Source organism: Mustelus asterias, chromosome 18 (assembly GCF_964213995.1).
Source record: "Mustelus asterias chromosome 18, sMusAst1.hap1.1, whole genome shotgun sequence".
Lineage (NCBI taxonomy): Eukaryota > Metazoa > Chordata > Chondrichthyes > Carcharhiniformes > Triakidae > Mustelus > Mustelus asterias.
The window spans coordinates 65436894-65453185 of record NC_135818.1 but is presented as its reverse complement, the minus strand read 5'-3'; the positions used below and the strand labels follow the sequence as shown (position 1 = coordinate 65453185).

General features: G+C 41.6%; 1 protein-coding gene across 1 annotated transcript in view; it reads right to left on the bottom strand.

The window, feature by feature from the left end:
• Positions 1-13852, bottom strand: part of lrrc9 (leucine rich repeat containing 9) — a 125733-nt gene extending 111881 nt beyond the window's left edge. The window contains exons 1-4 of the mRNA XM_078233126.1: positions 13700-13852; positions 12558-12698; positions 7422-7485; positions 5712-5782 (exon numbers count right to left, since the gene is read on the bottom strand). Of these exons, the coding sequence (XP_078089252.1) occupies positions 5712-5782; positions 7422-7485; positions 12558-12698; positions 13700-13852 (429 nt within the window). The remainder of the gene's footprint in view (positions 1-5711; positions 5783-7421; positions 7486-12557; positions 12699-13699) is intronic.
• Positions 13853-16292: the final 2440 nt, after the last annotated feature.

Below are 16292 nucleotides of genomic sequence, written 5' to 3'. Positions count from 1 at the left end.
CTCTGCTAATTGTCTTAATCTCATCAGGAAATTAGTGACTGACTCCCCCGTCTCTGGGAATGCTGAGTAAAACCGGTACCTTTGCAGGATCAGAGGTGGCTTAGGGTCATAGTACTCTTCTACTAAATCTGTCAATTCCTGGAAGGTTTTTGTGTACAGTGCTTCCAGAAAAGTTAAACTGCGCAAAAGCTGCTGGTCCACAAGCAGTCAGCAGAATGACCCGTTGCTTTTCATCTGGGATCATGTCATTAGCTCTGAAGAAATACTTCATCCACTTTACATATTGGGCCCAGTCTTCCACGGCAGGGTCAAAAGAATCCAATTTCCCGAATAGAGGCATGTTTGCCAGGCAATGGCTTACCCGCAACTTGTAGCGGTTGATAGTAAGCAAGTTCCTTCGGGTCATTCCTTTTTCTTCATTGCCACCGTAATAGATCCTCAGAGGCAGAAGTCCCTTCACCAAAATCCCTTTATTTACAAGTCTGACAACAGCATATAGAGTGCTTTCAGTTAGCAGTCTACACCAGGAGTCCCAGAGAAACTGACACTCCTGGCTAAGTACAAAGTAAGAGGCTCCCTGATTGGCCCAACAATTTGGCCCTTAATAAGGGAGTTCATATTCTAAAAGACCCACCTCACTTGCCTGATTAAAGTCATTACAAAAAGCATTACTCTAGCACCTTTAGCCTTTTATCTTTCAACTCTCCCAGGGTGTGTCTCTGTTAACTACCCCTCACCTCCCCACCCCAGCTTAATTAAATCATGTACAGACACACCACCATATTTCCAAAATATTAAAAAAAACATTCATCCTCACAAAACTAAAATGGTTTTCTCACTATTCCAGCCGATTAATACTGTGGACACAATCTTACTGACCTTTGATGCCCCGCTCAGCCAAATCTCCATTCACTGCAGCAGAACCAGAAAATCCCGCCAGCGCGAATGGCCGGAAGATACTGCTCTATGACTAGATGTTGAAGTGAACCCGCCTTGTTCTATTACAAATTCACGCTTTGAATTCTTCCAGTTTGTTAACTTCATGATCGATAAACATTGAACATAGAACATTACAGCGCAGAACAGGCCCTTCGGCCCACGATGTTGCACCGACCAGTTAAAAAAAAAAACTGTGACCCTCCAACCTAAACCAATTTCTTTTCGTCCATGAACCTATCTACGGATCTCTTAAACGCCCCCAAACTAGGCGCATTTACTACTGATGCTGGCAGGGCATTCCAATCCCTCACCACCCTCTGGGTAAAGAACCTACCCCTGACATCGGTTCTATAACTACCCCCCCTCAATTTAAAGCCATGCCCCCTCGTGCTGGATTTCTCCATCAGAGGAAAAAGGCTATCACTATCCACCCTATCTAAACCTCTAATCATCTTATATGTTTCAATAAGATCCCCTCTTAGCCGCCGCCTTTCCAGCGAAAACAATCCCAAATCCCTCAGCCTCTCCTCATAGGATCTCCCCTCCATACCAGGCAACATCCTGGTAAACCTCCTCTGCACCCTCTCCAAAGCCTCCACATCCTTCCTGTAATGTGGGGACCAGAACTGCACACAGTACTCCAAGTGCGGCCGCACCAGAGTTGTGTACAGTTGCAACATAACGCTACGACTCCTAAATTCAATCCCCCTACCAATAAACGCCAAGACACCATATGCCTTCTTAACAACCTTATCTACTTGATTCCCAACTTTCAGGGATCTATGCACACATACACCTAGATCCCTCTGCTCCTCCACACTATTCAAAGTCCTCCCGTTAGCCCTATACTCAACACATCTGTTATTCCTACCAAAGTGAATTACCTCACACTTCTCCGCATTAAACTCCATCCGCCACCTCTCGGCCCAACTTTGCAACCTGTCTAAGTCTTCCTGCAAACTACGACACCCTTCCTCACTGTCTACCACACCACCGACTTTGGTGTCATCAGCAAATTTGCTAATCCACCCAACTATACCCTCATCCAGATCATTAATAAATATTACAAACAGCAGTGGCCCCAAAACAGATCCCTGAGGTACACCACTTGTAACCGCACTCCATGATGAATATTTACTATCAACCACCACCCTCTGTTTCCTATCCGCTAGCCAATTCCTGATCCAATTTCCTAGATCACCCCCAATCCCATACATCTGCATTTTCTGCAGAAGCCTACCATGGTGAACCTTATCAAACGCCTTACTAAAATCCATATATACCATGTCCACTGCCTTGCCCCCATCCACCTCCTTGGTCACTTTCTCAAAAAACTCAATAAGGTTAGTAAGGCACGACCTACCTGCCACAAAACCATGCTGACTATCACCTATCAATTCATTACTCTCCAAATAACTATAAATCCTATCCCTTATAATTTTTTCCAACATCTTGCCGACAACAGAAGTGAGACTCACCGGTCTATAATTCCCGGGGAAGTCTCTGTTCCCCTTCTTAAACAATGGGACAACATTCGCTAACCTCCAATCTTCTGGTACTATACCAGAGGCCAACGACGACCTGAAGATCAGAGCCAGAGGCTCTGCAATCACTTCTCTTGCCTCCCAGAGAATCCTTGGATAAATCCCATCCGGACCAGGGGATTTATCTATTTTCAGACCCTCCAGAATATCCTGCACATCCTCCTTATCAACTGTAATACTGTCTATTCTACTCCCTTGCAACCCAGTGTCCTCCTCAGCTATATTCATGTCCCCTTGCGTGAACACCGAAGAGAAATATTGGTTCAATGCTTCACCAATCTCCTCCGGTTCCACACATAACTTCCCTCTGCCATCTATAACTGGCCCTAAACTTGCCCTAACCAACCTTCTGTTCTTGACATACCTATAGAACGCCTTAGGATTCTCTTTAACCCTATCCGCCAAAGTCTTCTCATGTCCCCTTTTAGCCCTTCTAAGCTCGCTCTTCAACTCCCTCTTAGCCAATCTAAAGCTTTCTAGTGCACTACCCGAGTGCTCACGTCTCATCCGAACATAAGCCTCCTTTTTCTTTTTAACCAACAAAGAAACTTTTTTGGTGCACCACGGTTCCCTAGCCCTACCAATTCCTCCTTGCCTGACAGGGACATACCTATCACAGACTCGCAGTAGCTGCTCCTTGAAAAAACTCCACATGTCGGACGTTCCCAGTCCCTGTAATCTCCTAGTCCAACCTATGTTTCCTAATTCTCTCCTAATAGCCTCATAATTACCCTTCCCCCAGCTAAAACCACTGGCCCGAGGTTCATGCCTATCCCTTTCCATCACTAAGGTGAACGTAACCGAATTGTGGTCACTATCACCAAAATGCACACCAACTTCCAAGTCTAGCACCTGGTCTGGCTCATTTCCCAGCACCAGATCCAATATAGCCTCACCTCTAGTTGGCCTGTCTACATACTGAGTCAAAAAACCTTCCTGCACGCTTTGAACAAAAACTGACCCCTCTAACGAGCTAGAGCTATAACAATTCCAGTCAATATTAGTCAAGTTAAAATCCCCCATAACAATTGCCCTATTACTTTCACTCCTAAGCAGGATTGACTCCGCAATCCTTTCCTCAACCTCTCTAGAACTTTTAGGAGGTCTATAAAAGACTCCCAACAGGGTGACCTCTCCTCTCCTATTTCTAATCTCCGCCCATACTACCTCAACAGATAAGTCCTCATCAAACCTCCTCTCTGACACTGTGATACAATCTCTGACCAATAATGCTACCCCTCCCCCTCTTCTACCTCCTTCCCTACTTCGACTAAAACATTTGAACCCCGGGACCTGCAGCATCCATTCCTGCCCCTGCTCTATCCATGTCTCTGAAATAGCCACAACATCGAAGTCCCAGGTACTGATCCACGCTGCAAGTTCACCCACTTTATTGCGAATACTCCTGGCATTGAAGTATACACATTTCAAACCCTGCTCCACCCCACCTCTGCAATGCCGTGCATTGCAGTCCCCATCCATGCATCCCTCACTTTCAGCCCCACTACTCAGGATCCCTCCCCCCCCCCGAATCAGTTTAAACCTCCCTGCATGGCCTTAGCAAATTTACCCCCCAGGATATTGGTCCCCTTCTGATTAAGGTGTAGACCATCCTTCTCATAGAGGTCACACCTTCCCCAGTACGAGCCCCAATTGCTTAAGTACCTGAACCCCTCCCTCCTGCACCATCCCCTCAGCCATGAATTCAAACCTTCCCTCTCCCTATTCCTCTCTAAACTATCCCGTGGTACAGGCAAGAGTCCAGAGATAACCACTCTGTCAGTCTTGGCCTTTAGTTTCCACCCCAACTCCATAAATCCCTGCCTAATATCCCCTTCCCCTATCCTCCCTATGTCGTGTGTCCCCACATGTACAATAACTTGTGGTTTATCTCCCTCCCCCCTAAGAGTCCTGAATACCCTGTCAGACACATCCCGGACCCCAGCCCCTGGTAGGCAACACACCAACCCTGAGTCCCTACCTTTAGTTCCGACCCTCCTATCTGTCCCCTTAATTGTGGAGTCCCCAATCACAAGGCCCAGTCTTTTACAGCCCCTAACCACCTGAGCTTTCTCACTCGGCTCACCCCCAGAGATCTGCTCTCTATGCTCAGTTGATTCCTCCTCAACTGTAGCCTCCAGCACCGAAAACCTATTATGGAGGGGAACCGCCCCAGGGGATTGTCTTCCCGATTGCTTCTTACCCCTCCTCCTGGCATTGACCCAAGCCTCATTTCTAGGAGTTACTATTTCTCTATAACTCCTATCAACTTCCACCTCCGCCTCCCGAATTATGCGGAGTTCCTCTACCTCCCCCTCCAGCTCCTTTACACGCTCCTCCAGAAGCTGCAATCTAATGCACTTCTTACAACTAAAATCTCCTGAAACACTACTGGATTTCCTCACCACATACATCCCACAGGAGATGCAGCATACTGCCTGAACTGCCATCCCTGAAGCCATTACCAGCAAGAAAAAAAGAAAACAAAAAACTTCCCCACACTTATAATTAGGTTAGAGGAGGATGGAAGGGTGGGATCCTCTACCAGTGTAGAGGATCGGGTATCTCCTCTGCACCAATTTATAGGGCTAGGGGCCCGAGAGAAAAAAAAAAAACTACTACTGAGGGGGAACCACCCAGGTAACTGACTTTTAAAGTTAAAATAAAAACCCTTCCCAGACTCCTTTGCTGCCCACTTCTAGTTTTCACTTTAAACTTGAAAAACTGCTGTTAAAGTAAAGGCCAAAAAAATACACACACTAGCTGACTAATTAAATAAATAAACAATTCAATTAATCCAATTAATCTCTTACCAGCACTGCTGCTTTTCAATCACCCCTCTCAGCTTGCTCCAGTGGATCAATGAGCATAAACTGCAATTTTGCAGAGCCTAACAATGAGCATAAACTGCAATTTTGCAGAGCCTAACAAATTCAGTTCAAAATCATACAAAGTAAGGCATAAACAATAAAACAAAGTTAAATCGTGGATATGTTTCATTCTATTTCCATCCTGTATTTTGCTCAAAGGTTATGAACTGCATTCCATTGATATGTACAAGGACCCAAACATGTGACACTCAATAATCAGTTTTCCTTTGAACTATGGAGTTCAATGGAATTATTATACACCAAATATAAAAAGAAAATGAGCACAAACCATTATTTGTGGGTGAGGACCATAATGTCAAAACCCATCTTTCATGAGTTCAAGTTGTAAAATATGTACCTTAAAAGAGCATATTCTGTTTCCTGAGAGGTTGAGCCATTCTAGCTGAACATTGGAGTCCAAAGAGTCGGCTGAAATTTAAAACATTGTTTTAAAGGGCTTTAAGAATTATTTGACTGAAATATTTAAAATAAAATAGTATTTGATATAATAAAGGAAAAAAGGCATTCAGTGCAATAACAGAAAGCAAGTTTTGTACCTTAAAGTGCTTTACATGCAAATAATTATATTGACGTTTAATGGTTGTTATTATGTAGGAAAACATGTTAGTTATATAGCAAACAAACAACAAAGAGACAAATAATCCGTTTATCTGCTTTTGAACTGTTGCTTGAGGGAGGAATGTTGGCTAAGACACAGAAAGAACTTCTTACTCATCTTCAAATAGTGGTATGTGATTTAATATTCACATTAACAGGTCAGCACTTCAACACCTCAACAGAAGAACTATATAAATCCCATGGTACAACCCTGGTTACAATCAAGTTTTTGAACTGACGTCCTGTCATGAGGCTCCAAGCCCCAAACTTTTGATTTAACAGCGTTGCAACTGAGCCAAGCCATCAGAGAAATTATAGCACAGAAGAAGCTTTCACTGACTCAGCTCTTGGCCGGAACTTCCCAGTTGTTCAAACCAGCGGGATTTTCTGATCCTGCTGATGGCGTGCTTCCACCGTAGGTTTCCTGGTGGCGCAGGGGGGCGGGGAAACCAAAAGCTCCTGTCACTGGCCAACAGCAGCTACCTCCCACTGTGAGAAAGATGCCGAGGGGAGGCCAGAGAATTCTGCCCCTTTGAACTGGAACTACCATTTCCCTACCGTTGCTACATCTGTTGATATGCATGTTTTTTCAGTGGAATTATAACATGCAACTCAACTGATTTGTGTTAACACATCCAGCATTCTAATAAACATCTTTAGGATAAATCTAACTGCCCACTTCTTCTAGAATCAATCCCGAGTTTATGCCGTGTTACAGCCTAGCCAACTAATGGAAACTAGCTTTTACTATTTACCCTTTCAAAGGCTTTCACAAATTTAAAAACTTCCACTTGATGCCATTTTGCTCCTTTATTTGTGGAAAAAGATCCAATTTTCAAATCTTTTTTTCATAATTGTAATAGTTTATTTACAATTACAGGAATTAATTAAGTAAAAAAAAACATGATTATCATAGAAAACAAAACCAAAAGAAGAAAAACTGGATCATGGTCCTACCACTTAAAATGGACCGGACTCAGTAATGAATTAACCTGTGTATCATCACCCAGTACAAGACTGCATGTTGAAGCTAATAATCAGACTAGTATCTTTCATTTGTATGAGCTTTATCTGTTCTCCGCTGCACCAATGCAATACAAGCAGCATCCCTTAAATTGAATTGTAACTCTCATCAGTTCAAAAAGTGAGTCCATTGGCAATCTCCAAAGACAGACCTAGCATATAGAACATTTAACCGTCTGAGTTAAACGAGAGGAAGGAGATGGAAGATACTCATGGTAAATAAATGAAATGTTTATCTCAGGTACCCAAGTAAAGATTTTACCTTTATTCCACTAAATCTAGTTTAGGTTTACTATCCTAAAAGAATATCTAATACTCCAAAAAATTATAAAAGTATGGAATCACTTAAAACAATTACTTGTCTACAGATAAGCTAAACTTGTTTCAAATTGGCCTGCATAATGTAATAGAACTATTTTATACTCACTAATCACATCAATTAAATTGCCAGCCAGATTCAGCTCCTTGAGATGCGTCAATGTATTTAGTCCCTGGAGTGAAAAAAAGTAATTACAGTCTAAATCATGCAAATACAGTTTCTATTGTCATGGAGTTTATTTTTTCTCATGTTTTCTTTCTATTTATTTAGTCAGTGTATTATTGAGAGTATTGCCAGTTAACATCTATCATAGCGAGAATCCATTATTAAGGAAGTTATAGCAGGATACTTAGAAAATGATAATGTGGTCAGGCAGAGACAACATGGCTTTGTGGAAGGGAAATAGTGTTTCACTCACTAAGGTGGATAAAGGGGAACCAGTAGGCGTACATGGATTTCAAAAAGGCATTTGATAAGGTGCCACATCAAAGGTTACAACACAAGAGAACATGGTGAGGGGGATAACATATTAGCATTGATGAAGGAGTGGTAAGCTAACAGGAAGCAGAGAGTAGGCATAAATGGGTTTTCTTTGGGTTCGCAAGCTGTAACTATTGAATTGCCACAAGGATCAGTGCTTAGATCTCAACTATTTACAATGCACGTCAATGATGAAGGGACTGAATAATGAAGCTAAATTTGCTGATGACATAAAGATAGGTAGGAAAGTTGTGAAGAGGACATATAAGGAGTCTGTACAGGCGGTCAGATAGGTTAATCGAGTAGGCAAAAATCTGACAGGTGGAGTTTAATGTGGGAAAATGTGAAGACACAAATGTACGAATTAGGAACAGGGTTAGGCCACTCAAACCTTCAAGCTTGCTCTGTCATCAATAAGATCATGGTTGATCTGATTGTAACCTGGGTCTGGGTTCTCCAGCCTTCCGTGGTGGGACCCGCAGTGGGGGATGTGGCCGACCAGCCAAAAAAACCACTGACTCTGCCTGATCATGCTGAACTTACCTAAATGGCCTGCTACAACATCTTTATGAATAGCTTTTGACATTTTCTCTATGACAGATATTAAGCTTATTGGCCTGTAGTTTCTTGCTTTTAACTCCCCCCTTTTTCAAAATAAGGAGTTACATTTGCTGTTTTCTTATCTAATGAAACCTTTCCTAATCTAGGAAATTTTGGAAAATTAAATTAAAACAAAACAAACTATTTCACTCGTCACTTCTTTTAAGGTCCTAGGATAAATACCACTTTTCTGGTGTTGTGAGTGATTGAGTTCCTCCATCCCTTAATTTACAGTTATCCATGGGATGTTACTTGTATCCTCTATATTAAAAACCGATGCAAAATACCTGTTTACTTCATCTGCCATCTCCTTATTTTCTGTTATTAATTCCCAAGACTCACTTTCTATAGGACCAAAGGTCATTTTGTTACTCTTATCTTTTAAGAATATTGATCAAAACTCTTATTACCTGGCTTTATATTCTTAGCTAGCTTTCTCTCAAACTCCCCTTATTAATCTGTCAGTCAGTCTTTGCTGGTTTTTTATATTCTGCCCAGTACTCTGTCCAATATCTTTGTGCAATCATGTGCGTTTTTTTTTAAGTTGATACAATCTTTAACTTTTTTAGTTAACCAGAGATGATGGGTCCTTGTGGAACTTGTTCACGTTGGCACAAAGATTAGAAAAGCAGTATGCTATTCAAATGGAGATATTTGCAGAATCTGGTGGTACAGAGGGATCTGGGCGTCCTGATATTTGAATCATCAAAAGTTAATGTGCAGGTACAGCAAGTGATTAGGAAAGCAAATGGAATGTTGCTGCTCATTGCAAGGGGAATGAAATATAAAATCTTGCCCTGCCACAAAATACTGTGCAAAACATTCGGTGTATAATGAAATCTGCCACAAATGGGGGCAGGACCTTCTTGATCCAGGTCCAGCCTGCCATTTTTAAAGGTCCACATAGTCTCCATGACTCTGAAAGTCTGGCCCTCAGAAATTGCGTTGCTTCAGCTTATGCTGCAACGGAAGCTGAGACATTAGCCACCAGAGGCTGCATCATGGTTGGATCCACAAGTGCAGTAATGGAATTGGCCACCAATTCTACACTAGAAGGAATGGGCCCAAACTCTGTACAAAAGTTTGTGCAATCGCATAGCTGAACTTGTCCATGTTCCTTGAAAGTAACTGCAGTTTTTTTGAGAGGCCGACCACCAAACAGTTCTGAGTGTATTTTTTAATTAATTCATAGGATGTGGATATTGCTGGCGAGGCCAGCATTTATAGCTCAACCCTCGTTCCCCTTGAGGTGGTGGTGAGCTGCCTTCTTGAACCACTGTAGTTTATGTTGTGGACGGACACTCACTCAGCATTGTTAGGGAGGGAGGATTTTGAGCCAGTGACAGCGAAGGGATGGTGATATAGTTCCAAGTCAGGATGGTGAGTGGCTTGGAGGGGAACTTCCAGGTGGTGGTGTTCCCATGTATCTGCTGCCTCTGGCCTTTTAGATGGTAGAAGTCATGTGTTTAGGCAGTCTAAGGAGCCCTGTTGAGTTCCTGCAGTGCATCTTGCAGATGGTACACACTACTGCCACTGTGCACTGGTAGCAGTGGGCTCCTCTCGCGGGCACCCTCAGCTTTGGCCCCCCCCCCCCCAAACCTTGTCAGCCCTTTTCAGGCACCCCCTCGGCTTCAACTCTTCTCGGGATCTGGGGAACCCAGTTTGCGAACCCCTACATTAGAGATTCAGCACACACAGACTAAGCTAGGGGCAGAGATGAATGGAAAGAACAGTTTCACACCAAAATCATGTTCTAGCATAATTAGGTTGAGGGGACTGTACAGCTTAAGGCAACACCAAGCCACTTAATTCAAATATAAATGTGTTGTTTGAATTACATAGGTGTGTGTCAGGTGTCAACCTTTGCATCAATTAGGTGAGTATTTAAACTCAAAAAGTTCACTTTTTTTAAGCCAGAGTGTGGTCTGGATTCTTTGAAGCAGGCATTTCTTAATTCTCAACAAAGGATTAAGAAAGAGAGACAATAAGTATGCACCATCCATGTCTAACTAAGGAAGTGAAAGATGGTAACAAAAGGAATGAAAAGGCGTACAATGCTGCAAAGATTAGCGGTAGGCCAGGAAATTGGGAAAATTTTTAGAAACCAGCAAAAGAGAATTCAGCAGGTGTCCAGAATTTGGTTCCATGCTGGTGTGAATTTCCCACAGGACCTTCGCTGTTGCCTACCATGGCAGATTGGAAAACCCACTGAAGGCCAACATGAAACTGATTTGCATCCCACTAATAGGATGCAGATTTAGGGTGGATCAAAATCTCCCTCCACTCCCAATTCTCCACAACACCAGTAAAACACACCAGTCCAGAACACGTCTGGAACAATGAGATGTGCCGAAGTCAGGACTCAACTGGGCAATGCCTCGGGCTATCTCTCAAGTTCAGGATGGAGGCCATTAGCAACCCTGGACCCGGAGTACCACAGCAACGGGTGGAGGAGAATCTACAGGTGGACATCCAGATTCAGTGTCGCGAGGAGGTTCATCTTCCAGCCTTTAAATATTCCTGGATGTCCATCTTCTTTCTTCAACGGTGGGTCAGTTTCAATAATTTAACTTTTCAAAATGGCACCCAGATATGATGGCAGGATTCATGCCATCATGTCTGCCCCACCATAGAATACAGTGCAAATCCCCATGGCACATATTTAATGAGATTAGGGCCAGAAGAAATGTAGTTTTCTAGCAACTTCCACAGCGAGAAACACAACACATTCCAACGCCTGCCATGAGATTTAGATCCAGATGGGAGAATTGTATCCCAAGTATCTGCAATGGGATATAGATAGGTTAAGTGCGAGGGGAAAAAATTGGCAAATGGTGTACAATGTGGGAAAATTAGAGGTCGCTCACTTTGGTGGAAGGTTAGAAAAACAGGGTATTATTTAAATGGAGATAGACTGCACAATGCTGCTGTACGGATGGATCTGGGTGCCCTGGTGAATCACAAAAATTTAGCATGCAAGGAAAGCAAGTAAGTAGAAAGGAAAATGGAATGTTGTCATTTATCGCAAGGGGATGGAGTATTAAAATAAGGAAGTTTTGTTACAACTGTACAGGGCATTGGTGAGACCACAACTCAAATACTGTGTATGGCTTTGGTATCCTTACTTACTTGGCTAACTCACATATACTTACATTGGAAAGAATTCAGAGGTGTTCAGTAATTTGTCTTCTGGGGAAAAATTAAGCGAGTTGAGCCTATACTCATTGAAGTTTAGAAGAATGAGAGGTGATCTTATTGAAACATATAAGATTTTGAAGGGCTTGACAGGGTAGGTGCTGAGAGGGTGTTTCTCCTCATAGGGAAACCTACATCTTGGGGCACAGTTTAAAAATGTTAAACATTTAACACAGAGATGAGGAGGGATCTTTTTCTCTCTGAGGGTCATTGATCTTGTAAACTCTCTTACCTTGAGAGGCCGAATCATTGAGTTAGCCAGATTTTTGATGGACAAGGGAGTCAGGGATATAGTTGGGGGGAGGGGGGGGGGAGCAGGTGGGGGATAGAGGAGAGTGATAGAAAAAGAGAGAGGGAGGAAGCGAAGAGAGGTGACAGTTGGAGAGATGGCAGGAAAATTTCTTATGGCCAGAATCAGATGAGCCATGATCTTACTGCATTGTGGAACAGGCTTGAGGGGCCGAATGACCTACCTGCTCTTACTTCTTATGATCTTAGAATAATGTATCTGATTCACTCTAAAGTCATTGAGGAAACAATAACAACTTTTCGTTGGAGAGTTAGAAGTTTATTTATTAGTGTCACAAGTAGGCTTACATTAACATTGCAATGAAATTACTGTGAAAATCCCCTAGTCACCACACTCTGGCACCTGTTTGGGTACACTGGAGGAGAATTTAGCATGGCCAAGGCACCTAACCAGCAAGTCTTTCGGACTGTGGGAGGAAACCAGAGCACCCGGAGGACACACAGACTCCGCCCAGGCAGTGACCCAAGCTGGGAATCGAACTCGGGTCCTTGACGTTGTGAGGCAGCAGTGCTAACCACTGTGCCACCATTGGCACACTCAATGCAGAAAAGTGTGACAAAGCTTTTCACAGAGACAAAGCCAAAGGGGATAAGGTGAAAGGAGCGATCAAGAGGTTTGGTCAAGAATGAGGATTTTAAGGATCAAAGAAATGTACTTACTTCTATAACTTTAATTTTATTATGGTTCAACCAAAGAATCTCCAACTTCGTTAGATTTTCCAGATTTTTAATCTTAGTGATCCGATTGTAATACAAGTAGAGTCTTTGTAGATTTCTACAATAGTCTAATCCTTCAATGTCCTAGAAAAATAATTAAAAGTTATTTTTGGAATCAATGCCATTTTCATACTCTGGTCTTACTTACTGTACCCTCAATACACTTCAGTGAAGAACATGAAACTTCAGAACCTTCAGGTGATCTTCACACTATTTTAATATGTAATTAATACAACTTGGAGAAGAATTTTTATTTGTCTTATTTGTATCTCTCCAAATGTAGTGAATCTTTCAAAACTGTAACCCAGTCTTTCTAATTTTAATACATGCAGGTTCTACAAATTCCTGCGGGTGGCAATGTTGAGATGGTACAAATTATTGTCAAGGAGTAAAATTAATAGCAACTTAATACTTTGCAGAATAAAAGCAAATTACTGCAGATGCTGGAATCTGAAGCCAAAAGAGAAAATGCTGGAAAATCTCAGCAGGTCTGGCAGCATCTGTAAGGAGAGAAAAGAGCTGACATTTCGAGTCCAGATGTCCCTTTGTCAAAGCTCCACTTTGATAACATAGTTGTTTTAAGCAATAACTCAACAAGCTTATAATGTTATAATAGCAAAATACTGTAGATGCTAGAATCTGAAACAAAAACAGAAAAATGTTGGAAAAACTCAACAGGTCTGGGAGCATCTGTGGAGAGAGAAAATGAATCTAATGTTTTGCGTCTGTATGTCTCTGAAGAAGAGTCATACGGACTTGAAACATTAACTCTATTTTCTCTCTTCATAGATGCTGCCAGACATGCAAAGTTATAATGTCACCTTTTTCAAAGAATGCTGCAAGTTCTAAAAGTATTGCTTTGTATGGCTCTGTAACTTACCTAAATCTTTGGTTAATTAGATAAAAGTGTTTACTGATGTTATATTACAGAAAATCAATATAATTTAGAAACTACAAAAACAATTTAATGATATTTGACATGCTCTAACAAAACAGACAGTTCAGAAAAGAGCCATAAAGACTTCTACTACCCTTCATTGTACACAAAGTATTCTCTTTTAGTTCCACAGAAACAGGTAACTCACCACTATCTGTGACTCAGCAATCCATAGTTGAGTAAGCAGAGGGCACGCTTCCAAACCTTCAATCCGCTTAATATCCTGCTTCACTAATGTAAGAACAACTAAGTTTGGAAAGTATAGCAGCCCCACCATTCGAGGATACCCCGAGAAAAACATTTCCAGTTCAGTGACTGATTGTCCTTGCTCAGTAATCTTCTCAGGTGACAATCCATTACACATACACTGAAAAATAGAAAACATATCAAAAATATATTAATTGATTTAGAAGTGCAACTTAGCTTTTATTCTTACTATTACTTTTTCAATACTCCAATATTTCCAAAGTTTTATTTACAAAAGCTGGAGTTAAATTAACACAGTTTTTAAATTTTAACTTTTTAAACTTGCAAGTGAGCCATTTAACTTGGATTGCCACAGGTGGAAACCCATCCATGTTGCAGGGCCAAACATCTTGAAGTTTTTCAATGTAATGCCAGGAGTTCGAAACTATGACACAGAAGGGACCATCACTGAATCTGGTGTTTATATTTCTGCACCTTTTTTAAAAAGCATAAGATATATCACAGAGAGCACAAGTTTGAAATTTGTATTTAATTTGGGGTACCAATTCTGGATGGAGCTAAGCCTAGAGGTTTAACCACCTGGTAATTCTGAGCATATGACGTCTAACCTTGTGATAATTACAATGTTATTCCATTTACCATTAAAGGTGGATTCCCCGGTAGTTGAAAGTTCTTTGCCTTGGTCCCCAGCTGTTGTGTGACAAGTTCCAAAAGCCAAGAGACAACTCATGAGCAGGTGAAGGAGGGAAATTGATGGCAGGGAACACTGGAAACTGAAGGTGGGGGAATAGTGCACAGGGGGAGCCAGAGGTGGACAAAAAAAATCCATTCCACCAGCAACTAATAACAACTCACTGATAACTAATAGTAAAAGTGGGAACACACATTTTCTCCTCATAAATAACTGTAAAACAATAACACAGATATTTTATATGTAACGGCTACTAATAGGTGTGGCATCCTGATATACCACCTGGAGTAGTCCTATACTTTACTGATACTCACCTGCAACCAGGATTCCCAGTTAATGCCACTTTTAAACAGGCCCCAGAGCATTGTGCCTAGACAACTCAAGACACAGCTGCCATTTGCAGCACCAAGAGAGGGTGAGATGCAAAGAGGCTAGAATTAGAGAAGATTTTGAATGTTGGGGGAGTTTGTAGTGCTGGAGGAGTTTACAGAGATAGGGGCATGCAAGGTGAAGTAAGGATTTGATACATAAATGGAAATTTTAAATCAGAGGCACTGGGGGACCAGGAACCAATGTAGGTGAACAAGGAAATGGATGAGAGACCAGATATAGAATAGGATATAAGCTGCAACATTTTGAATGTGCTGCAATTTACAGTGGAAGTGGAAAAGATGTCACTCAGGAGAGTACTGAAGAAAGGAATTTGAGACTGGAGGTGAGTTATGGATATTAAGTTCAGCAGCAGTTGAGGTAGGGATGAATAAGGTGAGATCAAGTAAGAGGAAGTGGTCATTGCATCTTAAAGGATATGTCATAAATCATGGTCTGGTTCAAACAAGGCTCTACGTTTGCAAACAGCCCGGATTGGCCTGACAGAGTGCTCTGGAAGAGAGATGGAGTTGTTGGTGAGAGTATGGAATTTGTGATGGAGATTGAAGATTTTTTTGTTCTTCCTAACATCTAATTGAGAAGTTGTAGTGTATCCAAAACCCAGAGGCTATTGAGAGGGAGGGCATTGTGTCATGAGTATACATGTGGAAATCAGATAGCTCTTCAAAAGAAACAATAGAGGCACAGAAACTAGAAGCAGGAGTAGGCCATTCGACCCTGCTCCGCCATTCATCTTGATCATGGCTGATCATTGAATTCAATATCCTGATCTCCCCTTCCTCCATTATCCCCTGATCCCTTTAGCCCCAAGAGCTATACCTAATTTCTTCTTGGAATTAGACAACGTTTTGGCCTCAATTACAATAGAAATGATAGACTCTGTACTCTCCCTTCTGTGCTTTATATTTCAACAATTCTAGGATTCTGTGAAATATGCTTTCTTATCCAGTAGATTTAGACTAGAAATAAAAAAGGTAGTTCTATGGAGTGAGCTAATGGAAGATAGTCATTGGAGGAGGAAGGTGGTTGCACGGAGGTTGAAACCAACAAGGAAGCAAAATGCACTGCAGTCACAGCAAAATATAATGCACAAATTTGATTCAAATATAAACATATTCAGTTTTATTTTAATATACTAAAAGTTTTAATTTACTTCTGAGTGCTAGACCAATAGCAAATTTAGCAGCAGAACCTATACATCATTTTGAGGATCTACACAAGATTCACAGTGTTCATCAGATTCTAGTGTCTTGGACTCCCTCTTATAAAAAAACTTAAGAATTCCATCCAGCCTTCTACCAGCAGGACTTCAAGAGGAGCCAGCAATATAATTAATGTAATGGGCTGAAATTAAATTGATCTTTTCTTTTGGTTTTCATTATTGAGTCTGTGTTGCATATGAATTTACTGGCATAAAGACTACAATGCTCTGATTAAATAGTTTGCTTCTGAT